This window comes from Xiphophorus couchianus, chromosome 6 (assembly GCF_001444195.1).
Source record: "Xiphophorus couchianus chromosome 6, X_couchianus-1.0, whole genome shotgun sequence".
In the NCBI taxonomy this organism is placed as follows: Eukaryota; Metazoa; Chordata; class Actinopteri; order Cyprinodontiformes; family Poeciliidae; genus Xiphophorus; species Xiphophorus couchianus.
In genome coordinates, this window is record NC_040233.1 from 24665195 (window position 1) to 24681545 (window position 16351).

Genomic DNA, 16351 nt, shown 5'->3' on the forward strand with positions numbered 1-16351 from the left:
CCAAATAATTAGAAGCAACTTGAAGACACAGAGACTGTTCGATATCTCATTTCCACAAATGAGCTCAGGAAACCAGCAGACAGAGACAATGAGAGGGGAAGACTGCCCACTGTTTGGAGGTCTAAGAGAAGAACTACTGCAGCTGAAATGACTGGGAACAAAGAACAGACTGGAAGTTATCAGGACAAACTGTGCATCAGGTTTTTGTGTAGCTGCAGAGAGGTTGGGGTGTTAGTTCATAAACAGTCAGTACCTTGGAAAATGTCTCCAAGGGAAAACAGGGGCAAAGGAAAAGAGAGAAGTCAACAGTTCCACCATTTTTTAAATAAAAATCCTGTTTCTATAAAGATTCAGCTTTCTATACAATACTTTTAAACAATAAATATAAAAGTTCACTTTGTATTTACAGCAGATATTTCCACAGAGTTCAGCTGTTTAATACCAAATATGCAAAAATCGTGATAGAAAGGAAATGATTAGATGAAAGAACAGGAGGACAGATCCATGTCAGATGATGGGGGACAATCCAGATGGATGACAGATAAAGAAACGCTGGACGATCAGATGGAAAATGGTCAAATGGAGGGTAAACAATTAGATGGATGACTGATGGTCGACAATTAGATGGACAGCGGAGAGAAGGGAGATGAGAGACAATCAGATTGCTGGACGTATGATGGATAGTAGAGGATGAGTGGACGGAAATCCGACTTTGAACAATTGAATGAACAACAAATGGACGAAAAGATGATTTTGAATAATTAGATTAATGATGAACGGATGGATGAATGGAGGTCAACAGACAACCGGACAATATTTAGCAAATGAGCTGGTGCCCTGTTTCTATTTCTGAAAAATCCTGAAAGCCAAACTCTTCCAGGTGTAGGAACCACTTACATCACATGGTAAGAGTGCATTGTGCATTACACTGGCATTACTGTTTACCATTTTCCTAAAATGTATTATTGACTAAAGACTCCTTCAGCAAGATGAAGATCACAAAAATAAAATTGAATAAATGACAACTCTGTTGTGTTATACAGGAACTTCAAATTGTCCTGATTTCAGCTGATCTGTGAATTTTATGCATCTAATGGAAACAGAAGTTCAATCAATAGAAACCTAATGTGTATAAATTATCTACTTCACATAGCTTATTTGCAGATTCTGCAGCATAGCAGCCGACCAAACAAACCTGAGCTGGATGCAACTTCCAGTCACAACTTCTCTCACCCTTTTGCGTCTTTCTGTTCCTCCTCGGAGCTCTTCCTCTCAGCACTCGTCTTTTTCTCTCCTTCGTTCTTCTCTGGTTTCTCTGTCTTAACTGCTGCTTTCCTGGGAGCTAATAAAGGCAGAAAAAGAAACAGAAAAAGGTGAGCAAGGGTTTGATGACGGGCAGAAATGTACTGTCTTCTCGCACAGATAAAAGCGCAGCACTTTTTTTTTTTGGGAGACATTTTTAATGCAAGCACAGAGCAATGCAAATTTCTCCTCACCAAAGAAACTGCTGATTGGGGTTTTCTTGGCTGGCTCCTTATCTTTCTGCTCCTTCGCCTCTTTCTGCTTTTTTTCTTCCATTTGACTTTTTGGGCTCCCTGTGTCTTTCGTGTCCTTTTCAGCCACCTTGTCTTTGGCGACAGAAGGCCCTTTCTCATCATCCGTCTTCTTCTTTGCTTCATTTTTCTTTTCCGCCCCCTCAGCTTTCTTTTCTTTCTCATCAGAGATCTTTTCTTCTACCTGCTCCTCCTCCTTCTTGGCCTTCTCTCCTTCTGTTTTCTCGTTCCCCACCTCCTCGTCTGGGCTGTTAGCCTGAGCCACTGGCTTTTCAACCTTTTCTTCCTTTGCTCCCTCCTCCATGGGTTCATCGGTGTTCTCTACACAGGGGAAGACAGAAAGGGAGTGAAGTCATTGAAGAGATAAATGCCAGCAGGTTTACTGAGGGCAGCCATTTTTTTCTTCTTTTTTTTTAAGCGAGGCCATGTTTGAAGATACTTTCTTGTTCAATAAACGCTGTAGGTGATATTTCTGAGCTTTCCTTTTCACTCGAGACACTCAGGTAGGAGGGGAAATTGCTATTGACAAACTTGTAGCACCGACTCCCAGCAGACGGACGGGGTCATGGTATTGGCTGGTTGAGAACACGGGCATAAAACTTTAATTTTCTGAGCTACACATTAAATAAAGCCAAAAACTGCTGAATTTAGCTCTACCATCTTGGATTTATCAAAACATTTCCTAAAAGGTTGTCCAAAAAGCTGGGAAACACAACAAATAAATGCTGTGAAAAAGCATATGTGCCCTTAGAAATGTTTACAATTTTTGCATGATTTGTATCATTAAACAAAGATCATTTAAGAAAAATAAACACTTTTCAAATGACGGTTTAGATTTGAAGAACTAACACTGCTGTTGGACAACCTTTCTGATCTCATGCATGAACTGGGGAGCTACTTCAAACTGCTGCATCCTTGGTGCACTAAGTAGCATTGTAATTGGTCCTTCCTCCCAGCTTCTGTAAAATTTTATAACAATCACTGCTTCCACAAGCTCAATGTTTACAATTTTTCACTTCTTTGCAAATAGTCTGTTTTTATGCAGAAATACCCATGTTATACATTTCTTAAATTATCTTACTTAGTTGCACTTTTCTTTGGATCAGAGTATGCTAACTTTACTTTTTGTTTTTATATTTTTATATTTGTGTGAATCTACATGCTTCAACTTAACGGTCACTTTGCTGTTGGTGGACCTGCATTTCCTGAGGGACAAAAAAGATTATTTTGATTTCATTAATTAACTAAAAAAGCTGCCTCATGTTAAGCAGTTACTGCCACCAAACTCAATAACTGATTGAGTCACCCTTGCAATTACTTGCAATGTGTCTTTTACATCGCAAGGGAGGCATTTTGGCATTTGTAGAATTGTTTCAGTTCAGCCACGTTGGATGATATTTAACATGATGTTAAGCACAAACTTTGACTAGGACACTCCAAAACCTCAGTCAGAGGACTTGTGAGTATGCTTTGGATTGCAGCATATCATAGGTGGGCTTGATCTTAACATCAAACTGATTGCTGGATATCCTACTGGAGAATTATTTACAAACCAAAAACAGTTTTCATGGTTCCATCAGTGACGACAAGGTGCCTGATGTGTCTTCAATTGGCTTTTTGATTCATTTTAGTGGCCTTAAAATTCCTAAATCAACTGATGTCAGTTCATGTGTTTCTGATTAGTCCTTCATTGTCTTCTAGTCATAATATGTTGCCTTTTAATATTTTTTCACTTCATCCTATTAGACGTATCTTGTTATGTAAATGATTTCAGGTCTGGCAGCAATCAGGCCTGATTGAAATAAAACTAGGCTTCCCCCCACCCCAAAAAGTGGTTAATCACAGTTACATCATAACTTAACAAGACAGTTGTTACTTTTTTCTATACAAGACCAGATTGGTTTGGATAGCTTTTTCCTCCAATAAATGAAATCATTAGTTGAAGACTACTTTTTATTTTGAAAACTAATGATCTAAAAAAGCAAAAAAATGTGAGAAATGTCTATACATCCAGCAGTGGTATTGCTTTAGCTTAATAATTTTGGTCTTAATGAGATGAGTTGTCAAAACACAAACCAGCAAATTGGGAAAAGTGAAAGCAGCAGTTGGGAATAAAGTAGTTGTCAAACTTTTCTCTCCATCGATGGTAAGAAGAACAAAAAAACACTTCTCCAACTCATCAAGGAGGTTACGGGTATATTTATGAAACTCTTTCTGGAGCAGAATTGTTTGGTTTGCAAGCTGGATTACAGGTAGGATTACTACCCTGTTCTTAAGTACTCATTTAGAAAAACAAAGGACTCCGATGCTTTTTAACCAATCATTCATCCTGGTGCAATTAAAAAGGGCTTTGATACAGTGCAGCCATTCTGGCTAAACAGCAAGCATTTAGGTTTCCCTTCGCTGTGCTAAAATTAAAAACATGCATTGTGTCTTTAGAGGTCAGTGATGGGATTTTCCTGTTTTAGTCATTCACAGTATAATTAAAAAACACAGGATTTAACCTCTTGTTGAATTAACCTATTGAAATCACCTCTGCATATCAGGAAAACTCAATTTCTGTAGGTTGACTGTCAAAGTTTAGAAGGTCTAGATGGAATCGGGGAATTTTTTTAACAATCACTTCAGTATTTTCAGAAATTAAATACAAAGTCTGCCATACAAAGTGCTTTTTAAGCTGTTCAAGTTCAAATAAGCCACTCACATTTAAAAGTTGGCTGTGCTTTGCACAGCTCACTTAATTAATAGCAAATCCTCAATAAGCTGAACTTAATGAAGAAAAAGGTACAATGAACCTTTGAAGTCTACAACCTCCTGATAAAATACAACTAAATGAAGAACATGATAAAACACCTCAATTGTTTTCACAAAGAAGAACAAAATGAACTGATACAAGTACACTAATTTCATAAAAATCCCCCAACTTTAAAAACTTTACCTATAAAATATAAGACAACCTTTATTTCAATAGCAAAGATTAGTAAGTCATTGAGCCATAGGAATAATAAATATTCAGTTCATTGAAGCAATTCAGACAAAATCTTGCAAAGGTTAACAAGATTCCAGCTCAACTTAAATGCTAAAACACAACATACAAAGACAGTTACAAAGACCCTTAAAAATGTTTCTTGTTTTCTGGCATTTAGTAAATAGAAATAATTCTGATAATTGTATCTGACTTAAAACAAGAAAAGGTTAGTCTGATTTAACTTCAAATAGCAAAACAAAAAATGTGTCAGTCTTAAATATCTGTAAATAATCTTAAACTCTCATCCTGTCCCATTCTTGTGAACTCAATATAAAGCCTTGCTATGATTTTGGAGTTTTAAGTATCATTACATCCATACTAATGCATGGTAGCCTTTATAGCAGCAGCTGCCCAATTAGGCCATAAAACACAGAAAAATAGAGGGCTACAGAGGGACAATCATATAAGGTCTGGAAAAGGATTTGGAGATAAAAAAAAAAATCTAAATAGGATTTCCTTCATGTGGTAAGGTTTTCCTTTTTCTCCCTTTTCTATAATGATGGCCATTTTAGAAAGAAAGTACAAGTTAGGATGTCTTTTCTCCTTATTTAAGATAATTTGATCTCTAAGAGTTCAAACTCTGACATGGAGAAAAAAAAAATTATAAGACATGTGGTACAATGGTATAAAAACACCAAAATAGAACAAAAAACCCTGTTAGCTTTTAGAAATAAATACACAAAGCTTCAATTTAGCTTTGTTTATTTATAAAGCGAAATAACAAAATAAAACCAATGGACATCTTCACCTCTAGGCGTTAAATCTATATAAAAATGGATTTAAAACATTAGGAATCATCTTTACAACTGCCTGGTTGTTATCATTCCTCTATGGTCTAAATGCAACAGAAACTGCCATCAGGAAGATTCCCCTGATCCTTTATGGGCCCTAGTGAGAGGAACTGCCCCAAATAAACACCAGCAAATTAAAAGATAAAATAATCCTTTGAAGGAAAAACCAATTACTTGTAATGTTTTAGTTTTCATTTGCACATTATTTGCCTTCTTGCTGCCTATGTTTCTGTATTATGTGGTTTTATTGTGGATTAAAGGAACAGATGTGTCAGGGAAGAAGCTAAGGATCATTTGCGAGTCATTAATACTCTTGTTTTCTCCCAATTCTTCATCCAGCAAAGAAAATTTCCAGAAATAGCAAAACAGAAGATTAATGTGGTTTTAAAACATTTCCTCTGTCAGACCAGAAGCTCAGGCGGCTACGAGCTGCATACATCTCAGAGATGCAAGCAAAAAGTACGCTTTTAATGATTACCATCTGATAAATTTTCATAACTGCAATTTTCCTTTTGATCACCTAGTCAATTAGTGAATCCAATTAATTTCTTATGGATGGTTGGAGAAGCTTGTAAGTGTTAGATAAAAGAAACATCAGTGCTATCACATTTCATGCAAGACTTGTGGCATGTTTTTTCTTGGTGTTTGAATTTTAAGACTCCACGCCTTGCAAACAGTATTCCTAACCGTTGAACTTCTCCATATTCTTTCATGTCGCAACCAGAAAGTGTTTGTTTTTTTTTCCTGTTTGTTCTAACGAAGGGATTTTGTAACAAATCAACAGAAAGTAGTGCATAATCATGAAGTGGAAAGAAATAAAACTTTAGAGAATTTTAGTTAACAAACAGCATCATGAAAACCAGGGAATCCAGCAGTAATTTTCAAACATAGTGGCGGCAGCATCATGCTCTGGGGATGCTGCTAAAACTTCAACAGGGACAGAAAAAAAATGTGTTTGAAGGACAAATCAAGATAAAAACCAGCACTTTGTGGGGTGGGATTTTTTGTGTCAAGTGTCTTGATTCATGCTTGAATGATAAACAAGCCTCCGGTCACTAGGTGGCAGCAGTGCTCAAACTAATTAATAGTCTGCCTGTTCAACCCATTAGAATAAGAAGCCTTTTCAGGAACACCAGTGGAGACTGGTGGAGGAGAGATGGAAAAGTTTGTGGCAGTGCAAAGAAAAATGGCAGCAGAATAAAAAAGTCAACAGAAAAAGACCAGAAAATACAACAAAGTCTTTATAGTCTTTGGGTTTAAGCAAAATTGTTGCAAACTTTTAAAAAAAAAACTGTTGAAGTTGTAAACCTTTTTGAAAAGGAATAAGCTGGAAAGTAATCCATGTTTAGTTAAAAAAGATTTTGAATGTTTAGTCCATAAATGAGCATTCAGTGAATCATTTGTTTTTTTGAGAATCTCACAGACTGAACAGTCTTGATTAAACGTTACAAATTGAGTTAGGAAACTGAACTTGGACAATTTTTAAGACTTAAAACAATAAAATGACCTGCAAAACTTACAATGTAAGCAGCTCATTTTATTAATCTGTTTGGATAATCAGTTGATTGTATGCAGAATGCTGATGCCAGAAACTCACACAAAGTCTTGTACATATGAAAAGTTAAATATTATCAGATTCTCAACAGTATTTCAATTGGGAAGGAGAGGCAAAAAATAATGGAGAAATTAGACAAACAGTCAAAAATACAATAGAATTATTTATACTAAGATTTAAAATGTCCTAGTCAAAGTTCAGAATTTTATTTACAAAAAAATAAACAAAATGGCAACCCCACATTCACTTTCCTTCTATTTTTTAAAGAGAAACACACTCTACTTTTTCTCGGTCCATCACAGAAAATGCCACTCTAAAGAAAACTGAGAAGTGATTGTGTTCAGAGGTTTCTAATAAACTACTCAATGTGTTGCTTTATTTTTTTCCTCTACCTTCCCTGCTCACCTGGGCCTTCCAGACCTGCACAGGATGTGACCTCTGTTATCAGGCTCGTTGCAGAGGAAGAAAGCGTACCTGCACTGCTGACACTGCTCTCCAAGCGGGGTCGTTTGTTTTGCTGACCCTGCTCCTCCGCGACCTCAAACTCCCCTTTCCGACTCTCGCTCTCATCCAGCTTCCTCTTGGGGAACATCTTCCTCGCTGCACACATCAGGAGAGGAATTAAATTAAGAGAGAGACAAAAAAAAGCAAAAAATAATGAAGTGAAGGGGGTCCCAGATGAAATTATGCCATGATTAAACAGAGAGAAATGTGAAGATGAAAAACAGGATGACTCTACTCTCTTACTGCAGATGTAGGCCAACAAAAAAAAGAGAAGAGAGAGTGTCACAGATACGTACTTTGGTAATGAAAACACTAATTTCATCCAGAAAGATATTATGCAGCCAAGCAGCTTGCAGTTCCAGTGTAATTTCCTCTATAATTGTATGCAACAGCAGTGCTTGGGGGCAATTCTGGTTTCCGTTCCACATCTGCCTCTGTTTTGCTTCTTGTTAAGATTCTAGCGAAGGTAGCACTGCTGTTGTTGTTTTTCTTCCAGATATCATAATGAAAGCATTAACCCGGGACATTAAGAATGCAATTTCAGGTCGAATTAGTGTGTTGCTTTAATGCGATCGCTTCCCCGGCAGAGATGGTAGCAGGCACGCCTGTTACCGAACGGTGCAGCCATCCAACACAAAGGGAACGAGATGATGAAAAGAGAATGCGCTGATTTTATTTTGGCGAAAGGAAAAGCAAAAGGAGCGTTGCTTTCCTTAATGAAAACAAAGCTGAAGTGTTAGAAAAGTCTTTAGCTCCAAGTAGCCTTCATTTTCACCCAATGAGCTTATCTTGCAGGTGTGGAAGACAAAAAAATGCAAGCAAAGTAATCCTAATTAAAGTCTTTCTAATTTATACTTATTGCCAATAATGAAGCATAGACAAACAAACCTCTACTGTTAAATGTTGAGGCGATCAAATGCTAACTGAACCTGCGGGACAATAATCCACACATGAAAACTTCAAAAAGGGAACGGATTGAATCAATGGGGAAAAAATCAGCAACAATACCAGGACAGCAACACTCTGCTGGTTCGGTCCAGTCAGCAGAAACCAAACATTGCAAGAACAACGCATCAGTAATAACGTTATTATCATAATGCAAATACATGCAGAAATGAATGATAAAAGCAGGAGGACGGGGGGCCTGCTGAATCCTATCTGTGATTCAGCAGATAGGATTAATGAGAGATGGTGGAACATAATCGAGTCTAAAGGTTGTCAATGGGAGACGGTCCAAGGAGACAACACAGAAATGAAACCCAAATGGACCGCAGCCTGGTCAGCTGTTTGTGCTCAACAAACTTTTAATGATTGCAGCTTGAGATTAATGTCTTGTTTTCCCCCCCGTCGATATGAAGGAATGATTATTTTCACCCATTAGGCTCCTGCTAGCAAATGATCAAGTCAAGCAGCTTGAGGAGGAACAAATTAAAATCGCCTGCTGGTGTCAAAGTTCAAAATGTTTCAACTGTGCTGAAGTTCGGCTTCAGGTCTTCGTTGTTGTCGGGTTGCAGCAACATTTAGGAGTAGCGTTCAAGTCAATCAGGTTACAACTAGGGCTGAAATGATTAATTAGATTTATTGTAATTAATCAATTATTGAAATAATCGTCAACTAATTTAGTAATCCATTAATTGCTAATTTGAGTAAACAGACTGAAACACCCTCAAACTAATAATTGAGCCAAAACTATACAAAAAAATATATATTTTTTGCTTTTAAGATGAAGTAGTTCAACGAAAAGTCTGCAGAATGTGCCAATTTTTTTTATCCAATCAGAATATTTAATAGAATACTCAAATACTAAAATAATCCTTATCTGCAGTGATAGACATTTTCATATTTTGTCACCTTGAACCATGAACATAATTGTGTGAGGATTTCATCTGTTAGACCAAAACAATGCAGAAAAGAGAAGTTGAAGGAACATTTCTAACATTTTGTACAAATAGAGATCAAAAAAGTGTCATTTTAAATTCAGCCTTTGAGTCAATATTTTATAGAACCACTACTTTTCACTACTGCAAGTCTTTCCAGCCTCAGATTTTAAGGTGAACTTTGACTAGACCATTCCAATCCCTGAATACTGTTTGAACAAAACCAATAAAAGGTATGCCTGGACCAAAGTTAGAGGTAAACCTTTTCATTGTCTGTCAGTTTGACCCAAATCATACAATTTAAAAGACAGTTATCACTGATACAGAACAAATTTATTTAAACTACTAAATTTGAAGGAAGTTACAAAAAAAATCTCTAAAAATTGTTTATATTATTTAGCAAATAGAAATAATTTGGTTAATTCTAACAAAAATAAAACAAGAAAAGTTTGGTCTGATGTAACTTCAGACAGTGAGAAAAAACTTGTGTTTGTGTCTTTTTATTTGGTCAATGTTAAAGTGATGGTAAACTGCCACTGTAAGTCATTTGGATACACACCGGTTCTGGTTAAACTACATTTCTACAGAAGAGTTTCTCAAACTAGTCCACTTACACTGATAAAAATCCCCCATTTGAGTCAGCAGGAGGTATAAGTGGAGACTAATATGTTGCCCAGCTGTCAGTTATTGCAGAATTGTCTGAGAAAATCAATACAGGCTGTTTGTGCTCTGACTCCATAAACTGCATGTGAAATTACCATTAAAAGAGAGAGAGCTGCTAAGTGCGGCTGGCTGCTAACAATGACTGAGCAGGAAGTCAGCGCACTGAGAAGTTTACTGGGAAAACGTCTGAAGCTGTGATTCCTAATCTGAGCTCAAACCAACAAACGCGTCTTAAAACAGGAACAACAAGCAGCTGCAGCATTCTGAATGAAAGAAAACCGAACCAAAGGAAGCTGGTTTGTACAATAACAGATTTTCAGTTGATGAGAACCTGTCTTTTTTTTTTACTGGAAACAAGAAAAGCAAAACTTGTATTATAAGATACATTTAAATGAAGAATTTTAGACACTTTTGGCCTGTTAGTTGTTGTACAAAAATAAATTCATAAGGTTAAAGATTGTGGACATATGCTTTCATGCCTCTGCCAAGTATATCTGTTCATTTTCGGTTTGATTTAAAACAATTACCTTAAAAAAGTGCAGCACTATTTTTCTTTTAAATGTTAAAAAATAATTTTAAAAAAATGAGAGTTAAAACCAGGTTAATCCTGATCATAGTGTCTCTATGCACCAGTGTTTAGACACTGATCAACTTTTCTAACTTTACAAAAAACACTCAAAAAATGTTTTTTTAATCTAGAAAAACGGGTCTTTTCAAGTTTCAGTACATTTAAGACATTTTAAGATTATAATTCACATTTAAGACCCACACAAATTATTAAAAAAGAAAAAACTAGTTAACATAACTACCCGATTGTTTTTATTTAACAAATTTTAAAAAATATGGTTAAATATAAAATTGTCAACTTAAATTAGTTTCTCCTAACTAATTAGGGCCTCCTCCTAATTAAATTGTTTAAGAACCATAAACTTAAAAATATATGTACAGAAATGAAAATATTAATGAAAATTCATTGATAAATGTAAAACTTTAACATTTAACTTAAATACTGTTTCAGGCTGTTGAGAGTTGAAATATGAGCATTTTTAAGGATTTCAAGAATTAGACTTTTAAATTTATTCCTTTTTTTTGTTTTAAACACTGCAGAAATTTTAGATACTGTATATTAAAAGAAAGAACTCAGTTAAGATGATTTCAGGTTTTTTGGGCTGATTCAGAATAAAAGAACAACAGGAGTTTGAGACAACAAAAGGTTTTCAAAGGTTATTCTCTTAATATGTGCCAATCAGAGAACCAGGCTCATTGTCTCCATAAAATAAAACCCTAAAACACGTCCCTGAACGCATGAAATAAAAATGAAGGTGCATTTTAGTTAGAATGAGAAAAAAACTATGAAATGGAAAGTTATTCTGAGGTTTGTATTTATGAAAATCCACTCCGATTGGATACTGACCAGTTTTGCGTTTCATAATTCTAGACGTGGAGGTGGAACTGGGAGTACTGGGCGTCCCTGAAGACGTTGAGGAAGCCGACGTTGAGGAGGCCGACGTTGAGGAGGCCGACGTCTCCGGTGTTTCCAGGGTTACGGGTGTGGATGGGGCCGGCGTTGGAGACAACGGGGTGAGTACGGCTTTGAACACATCATCCGTCTGAAAAACAAACAGAAGCATCAGTAATTGTTACTTAAAGGGATGGAAAACACAAAGTTTTTCTTTTAAACACTGATCAGTTTTAAAAGAAACTTATTTAAGATATTTAAATAAACAGACATTTTCCAATCATAAAAAAAATAAAAAATTAGGATGTATGATGAGAGGACATGACAGAGAGCAGATTTAAAACTTTAAACAGAGAACAATAAAAAACACAACACACATCCAGAGTATCCAGAGCGTCTCACACAGACCAGATTCAGCACCAGAGTAAATGTTCGGTTTCATTCGAATCAAATCTTCTCCATCTTTTACAGAAAGCACTCAGTAATTTTAAATCAGCCTCTAAATACATGCTGCTTGTAGTCTTAATAAATTAAGCATCACAAGCAATTGCTGGAACGTTCATCTATAAAACAACAACTTCTTTTTTAAATCCTCGACTTAGAGATTTTAGCGATTAAAAGAAGGAAAATAATTCAAGGATGAAAAGAAAACGACTCATTGCAGAAACTGGAAACTACCTCTTAGCCGTTCCTAGGCCTTAATAATCACTTGTTCCAGGGTTATTTCCACATAAAGCTTCATTTCCACAAACACACCTTTGAAACTGGCAATAAGACATCATGGCTATTTAGCTGCAGCTTGCAGGAAGAAAACATGACCCTGATGGAGGGAACAGGAACAAAGTTGTTTATCTCGCATTAAAATCTAATTAGAATCTAATCCAGGAGAAACGGAAAGCTCCAAAGGTAGAGCTGATTTAAAAAAGGGTTTTACAGGAAACATTTGTTGGAAAATAGCTGACTACAATTTCAATTGAAACCATTTAACTGAAAGAACTGAAATGGCGAAAATATAAAAGCTTGAAGAGAGTTTGGTTGTTCTTAGGTCGGTCGTGATTACAAAGTTTTGCTGGATGATAAATTGTCCCAGAAGTTGCAAACAACGATAACATTATTGTTTTGAGAATATTTTCAAGGAATAAAATATTTTGTTCTTAATGTTTTTTTATTCAAGAAAAAGCCAAGCATCTAAGCTAACCTAATACAGGTAACTGAAGTTACAGAATTTTATGCACAAACTGTTTTTCATAGATTTATAAACTTTTGGAATTTGATACAGTATGGAATCTTATAGATTGTTGCCAAAGTCAAATTTAATTATACTTTTAAAAACAGGTTTAAAATTGCGCCAAAGTGCTGTAAAAAACAATAACATTATAGAATAAATGGATAAAAAAAGAGCAAAGAAACAATACAAAAAATAATAATGGTAATAGCAATATGTAGATAAAACAAAATAAAACACAAAAAAATAATAGAGTCGGTATCAGGTGTCAATTAAATGCCGACAATTTTTTAAAATAATTATTGTTTTTTTTTTTAGACTAAAATCTTTTCCTCTTGTCAGTCACATAATTTAAACAGAATCTCCAGATCATTTAAATACAAAAATTGGTTTCTGAATTGAGTCGTGATCCTAAAGATTGGGATTGAATTGAAAAACACAAGCTGATTTCCATTACAAATGTGCACACAACTTTGTGTATATTCTGAAAGCAAACCAAAAAACAACAACAAAAAGAAAAGTAAACAAAAAAACCCGCAAAGAAATGCAAAGTTAAAATCACATGTGAATAATCTTATTCAGGCAATAAGTCATTAAAAAACACGCAGCGCAATGATTCTTCAACGACTTCTTCGTCTTTTCTGCCAGTAGTAAAATCTGGTTGATCATGTGACTCGTGATGTGAAAAATTTGTTTCCCTTGCAGTTTTCTGAAATAAAAACTAAAAAACACCTAACAATTTTTTTCTAAATTGACATGTTCCCTTTAAGCAAATTAATTTTCAAAACATCCTATTGCTCAATTACATGGTCAAAGGAAAAGCAGCTAGGAAGATCGACATGTCTGCTATCAGATACGATTTTTTCTGATCATATGAAAGATTTAAGTGCAACAAAATTGCAAAGAACAAAAGAAATCTGACAGAATCAAGAGCTTTTCCACAGCAGTCTTAACACCAATGGCCCTGACAAGCACTTCATCTCTTTTAGGCCTCATTTTATGGCACCTTTATAGTCATAAACCTATAACTGGCCTATAAATTCTCTTTCTAGTTAATTTTGGACACTGTTTTTACATGTTTCAGAGGAGCAATTAGACATCAGTGAATTGAACCAACAGATAAATCGCAGACAAAAGCAGTTATCAGGTGCCGACTGACATTATCTCTACTGGAGATGCTCTGCTGCCAACAGGACAGGAGAGGATGTATTATTACCACCTGGCCACACATAAACAAGCAGAGTGGTGGGTCACACCGACTAACCTCGCATATCCATCACACTCTCTCCCCTCCGAGAGAAAATAATGAATAATTGCAGACACGTCACCCCGCAAAGTGAGCGGGGCGGTTAAGAGGAGTGTTTATCAAATAACAGGTGGTTGAATGCCAGCCAATGCTGATAATCAGCTCTTTTCAAAATGGAGCTTATTGACAATGATGTGTAACAGTGATGTCCCCCATCACTAAATAAACAAAACGCCAATGATAAGCCTGTGGGAGCTCTTCATTACAGCAGCTCCAGTGGATTTATTACGGGCGTTTTTACCTTCTCGGTTTTAGCGGGAGCACCTTTGTCGCCTTGTTCTTTTACAAGCGGCACCTCGTCTTCATCGCTGTCCACGATTTGCCGGCTGCGCTTGGCGACCTTCTTGATCGGCGAATCCGCTTCCTGGACGCCGTTCTGCACCTTCAAGGGGCTCTTTATGGGCCTGGAAACACGCAAAGACAAACCGGTGAGGAACATAAACACAAACCACACGCGAAGAATATTAAAGGGAAAAAAAGACGGGGGTCAGCAGGAAAAGAAGTGAAAAAAAATAAAATCAGAGAAATAAAGGAAAGCGGTCACAGCTGTGAAGAGGGTCATTACATAAAGGCGAGTCAATTAAAGTGAGTCTTAAGACTTGCTTTAAAGATTACACACTATAGTGATAATGAACACATCATCTTCAAAGCAGCTCCAGATTGAGCAGAAAAGTTTTCACAGCATCTTCTGATCATTAACGGTTTCAAAAACTAATTCACACATCTACATAGAACTGCTATTCCACCAAAACCGCATATGTTCCTCATGTTGATCAGCTTCTAACTGCAACGAGTGTCAGAAAATAAGTTCACACTCAGGCAGCTTCATCCCCATTAAGACAGAGCTTTTATAAAACATTAGCATTCAGCCAAAATATATCAAAAATAGTTTGATCATCAGGGGAGAGCGGTATGGGATGAAGATTTTATCACGATATTGTGTGATACTGTTGTAATAATGATAAATGTGACAATAAGAACTATTTATTACTTCTTTTTTTAGTGTGTCGCAGCAATTATAGTCCCACAAACACAAATACTGCTCTTGAGAAACATTCCCATTTGTAACATGCTTCATTCACATAAAGAAGTGTGATTTGTATCAGTAAACTGCACACAGTAACCGCATTTAATCATATTTTCAAATGTATTGATATCTACTGGTACACTTTTGTTAAATAAACAGTGGAGAATAAAAGTAAAACAAACAATCCCAACAATATGGACAGTTTTGGAGGGCTTTAAACATAATCAATTGTAATTTATCTTGACAATGTTAAATAAAAATTCTTATAAGAAATGTATCACAATAAATCATAGATAATAGGATAAATACCTACTGGTAGGAAAAGACTTAATTTTTTATATGCTCTAAAAATCTATCTACATTAGCTAAATCACAATAAATAAAAAAAAATTAAAATATGTTTCAATAACTTATTATGGTGTTAATATGCAGATTTATTAGTTTATCAGTAATTTTGCATAATTATTAGGACGGTACCAATAAAACCTGCATGATTATTTATTTGTCAGTCATAACTACCAGATTACAATGAATAAACATTCGAATATCCCTCTCTCTGTTTAATGATTCAATACAATATTCAATTCAATTTAAAAAATGCTTCATTTATCCCAAATGGAAACTAATGTTGACCAAATTCATGTCACGCAGTCGTTGTGGATGGTGATGCTGTGGGGAGAAGGGATCTCCAGTAGCACTCAGTCTTACAACGTACCTGATGAGGCCTCTGACTGAAGACTGTTGCTGTATGATATGCTAACAGCTCAATATCAGGACAACAGAGACAATATTCCTCAGTAACATGCACTAAAGGACACAATCAACTGTTAGTAAGCTAATCCATCTCATTTGCTTTTGCTACTCCGATGTGAGCAGAGCTATTCTAGAACTGGTTTCATTTATAGCAAAGAATGGCAAAACTATTGAACTCCTTCTCAATATTCTAAAATTTTAAGATTAACTTGTAAGTATTTCAAATATGTGCAGTTTGTTATAAATTGTCAATATAAAAGTAAACAGATTACCTTTTTTAAAATGTCCAATTAATAGTGTTTTGAGGGGAAATTATTTATGCTGAGAATTTAATGCAAAACGATATTAATACATACTAGACTCAAATTTACTTTTAAAGTTCCCTAGACAGTTTGCTGCGTGAATATAGGCAAATAAAATGACAGCAATTTTATTTATGAACTTCATAAGATGGAATCTGGTAAACAAACAGTGGATTTTGAGTATGGAGGGTGAGTTTTGTGATGAAAATAGATAGATAGATAGATAGATAGATAGATAGATAGATAGATAGATAGATAGATAAAGGAAACAACTGCAGCATTGTCTCGTTATATGTGATTTAACATGG

The 16351-nt window shown here is 35.6% G+C and overlaps 1 protein-coding gene across 1 annotated transcript in view; it reads right to left on the reverse strand.

The window, feature by feature from the left end:
- lig1 (ligase I, DNA, ATP-dependent) overlaps positions 1-16351 on the reverse strand; it is a 73019-nt gene that overhangs the window by 55856 nt on the left and 812 nt on the right. The window contains exons 3-7 of the mRNA XM_028019423.1: positions 14203-14365; positions 11386-11581; positions 7402-7527; positions 1497-1874; positions 1234-1342 (exon numbers count right to left, since the gene is read on the reverse strand). Coding sequence (XP_027875224.1) covers positions 1234-1342; positions 1497-1874; positions 7402-7527; positions 11386-11581; positions 14203-14365 — 972 coding nt within the window. The remainder of the gene's footprint in view (positions 1-1233; positions 1343-1496; positions 1875-7401; positions 7528-11385; positions 11582-14202; positions 14366-16351) is intronic.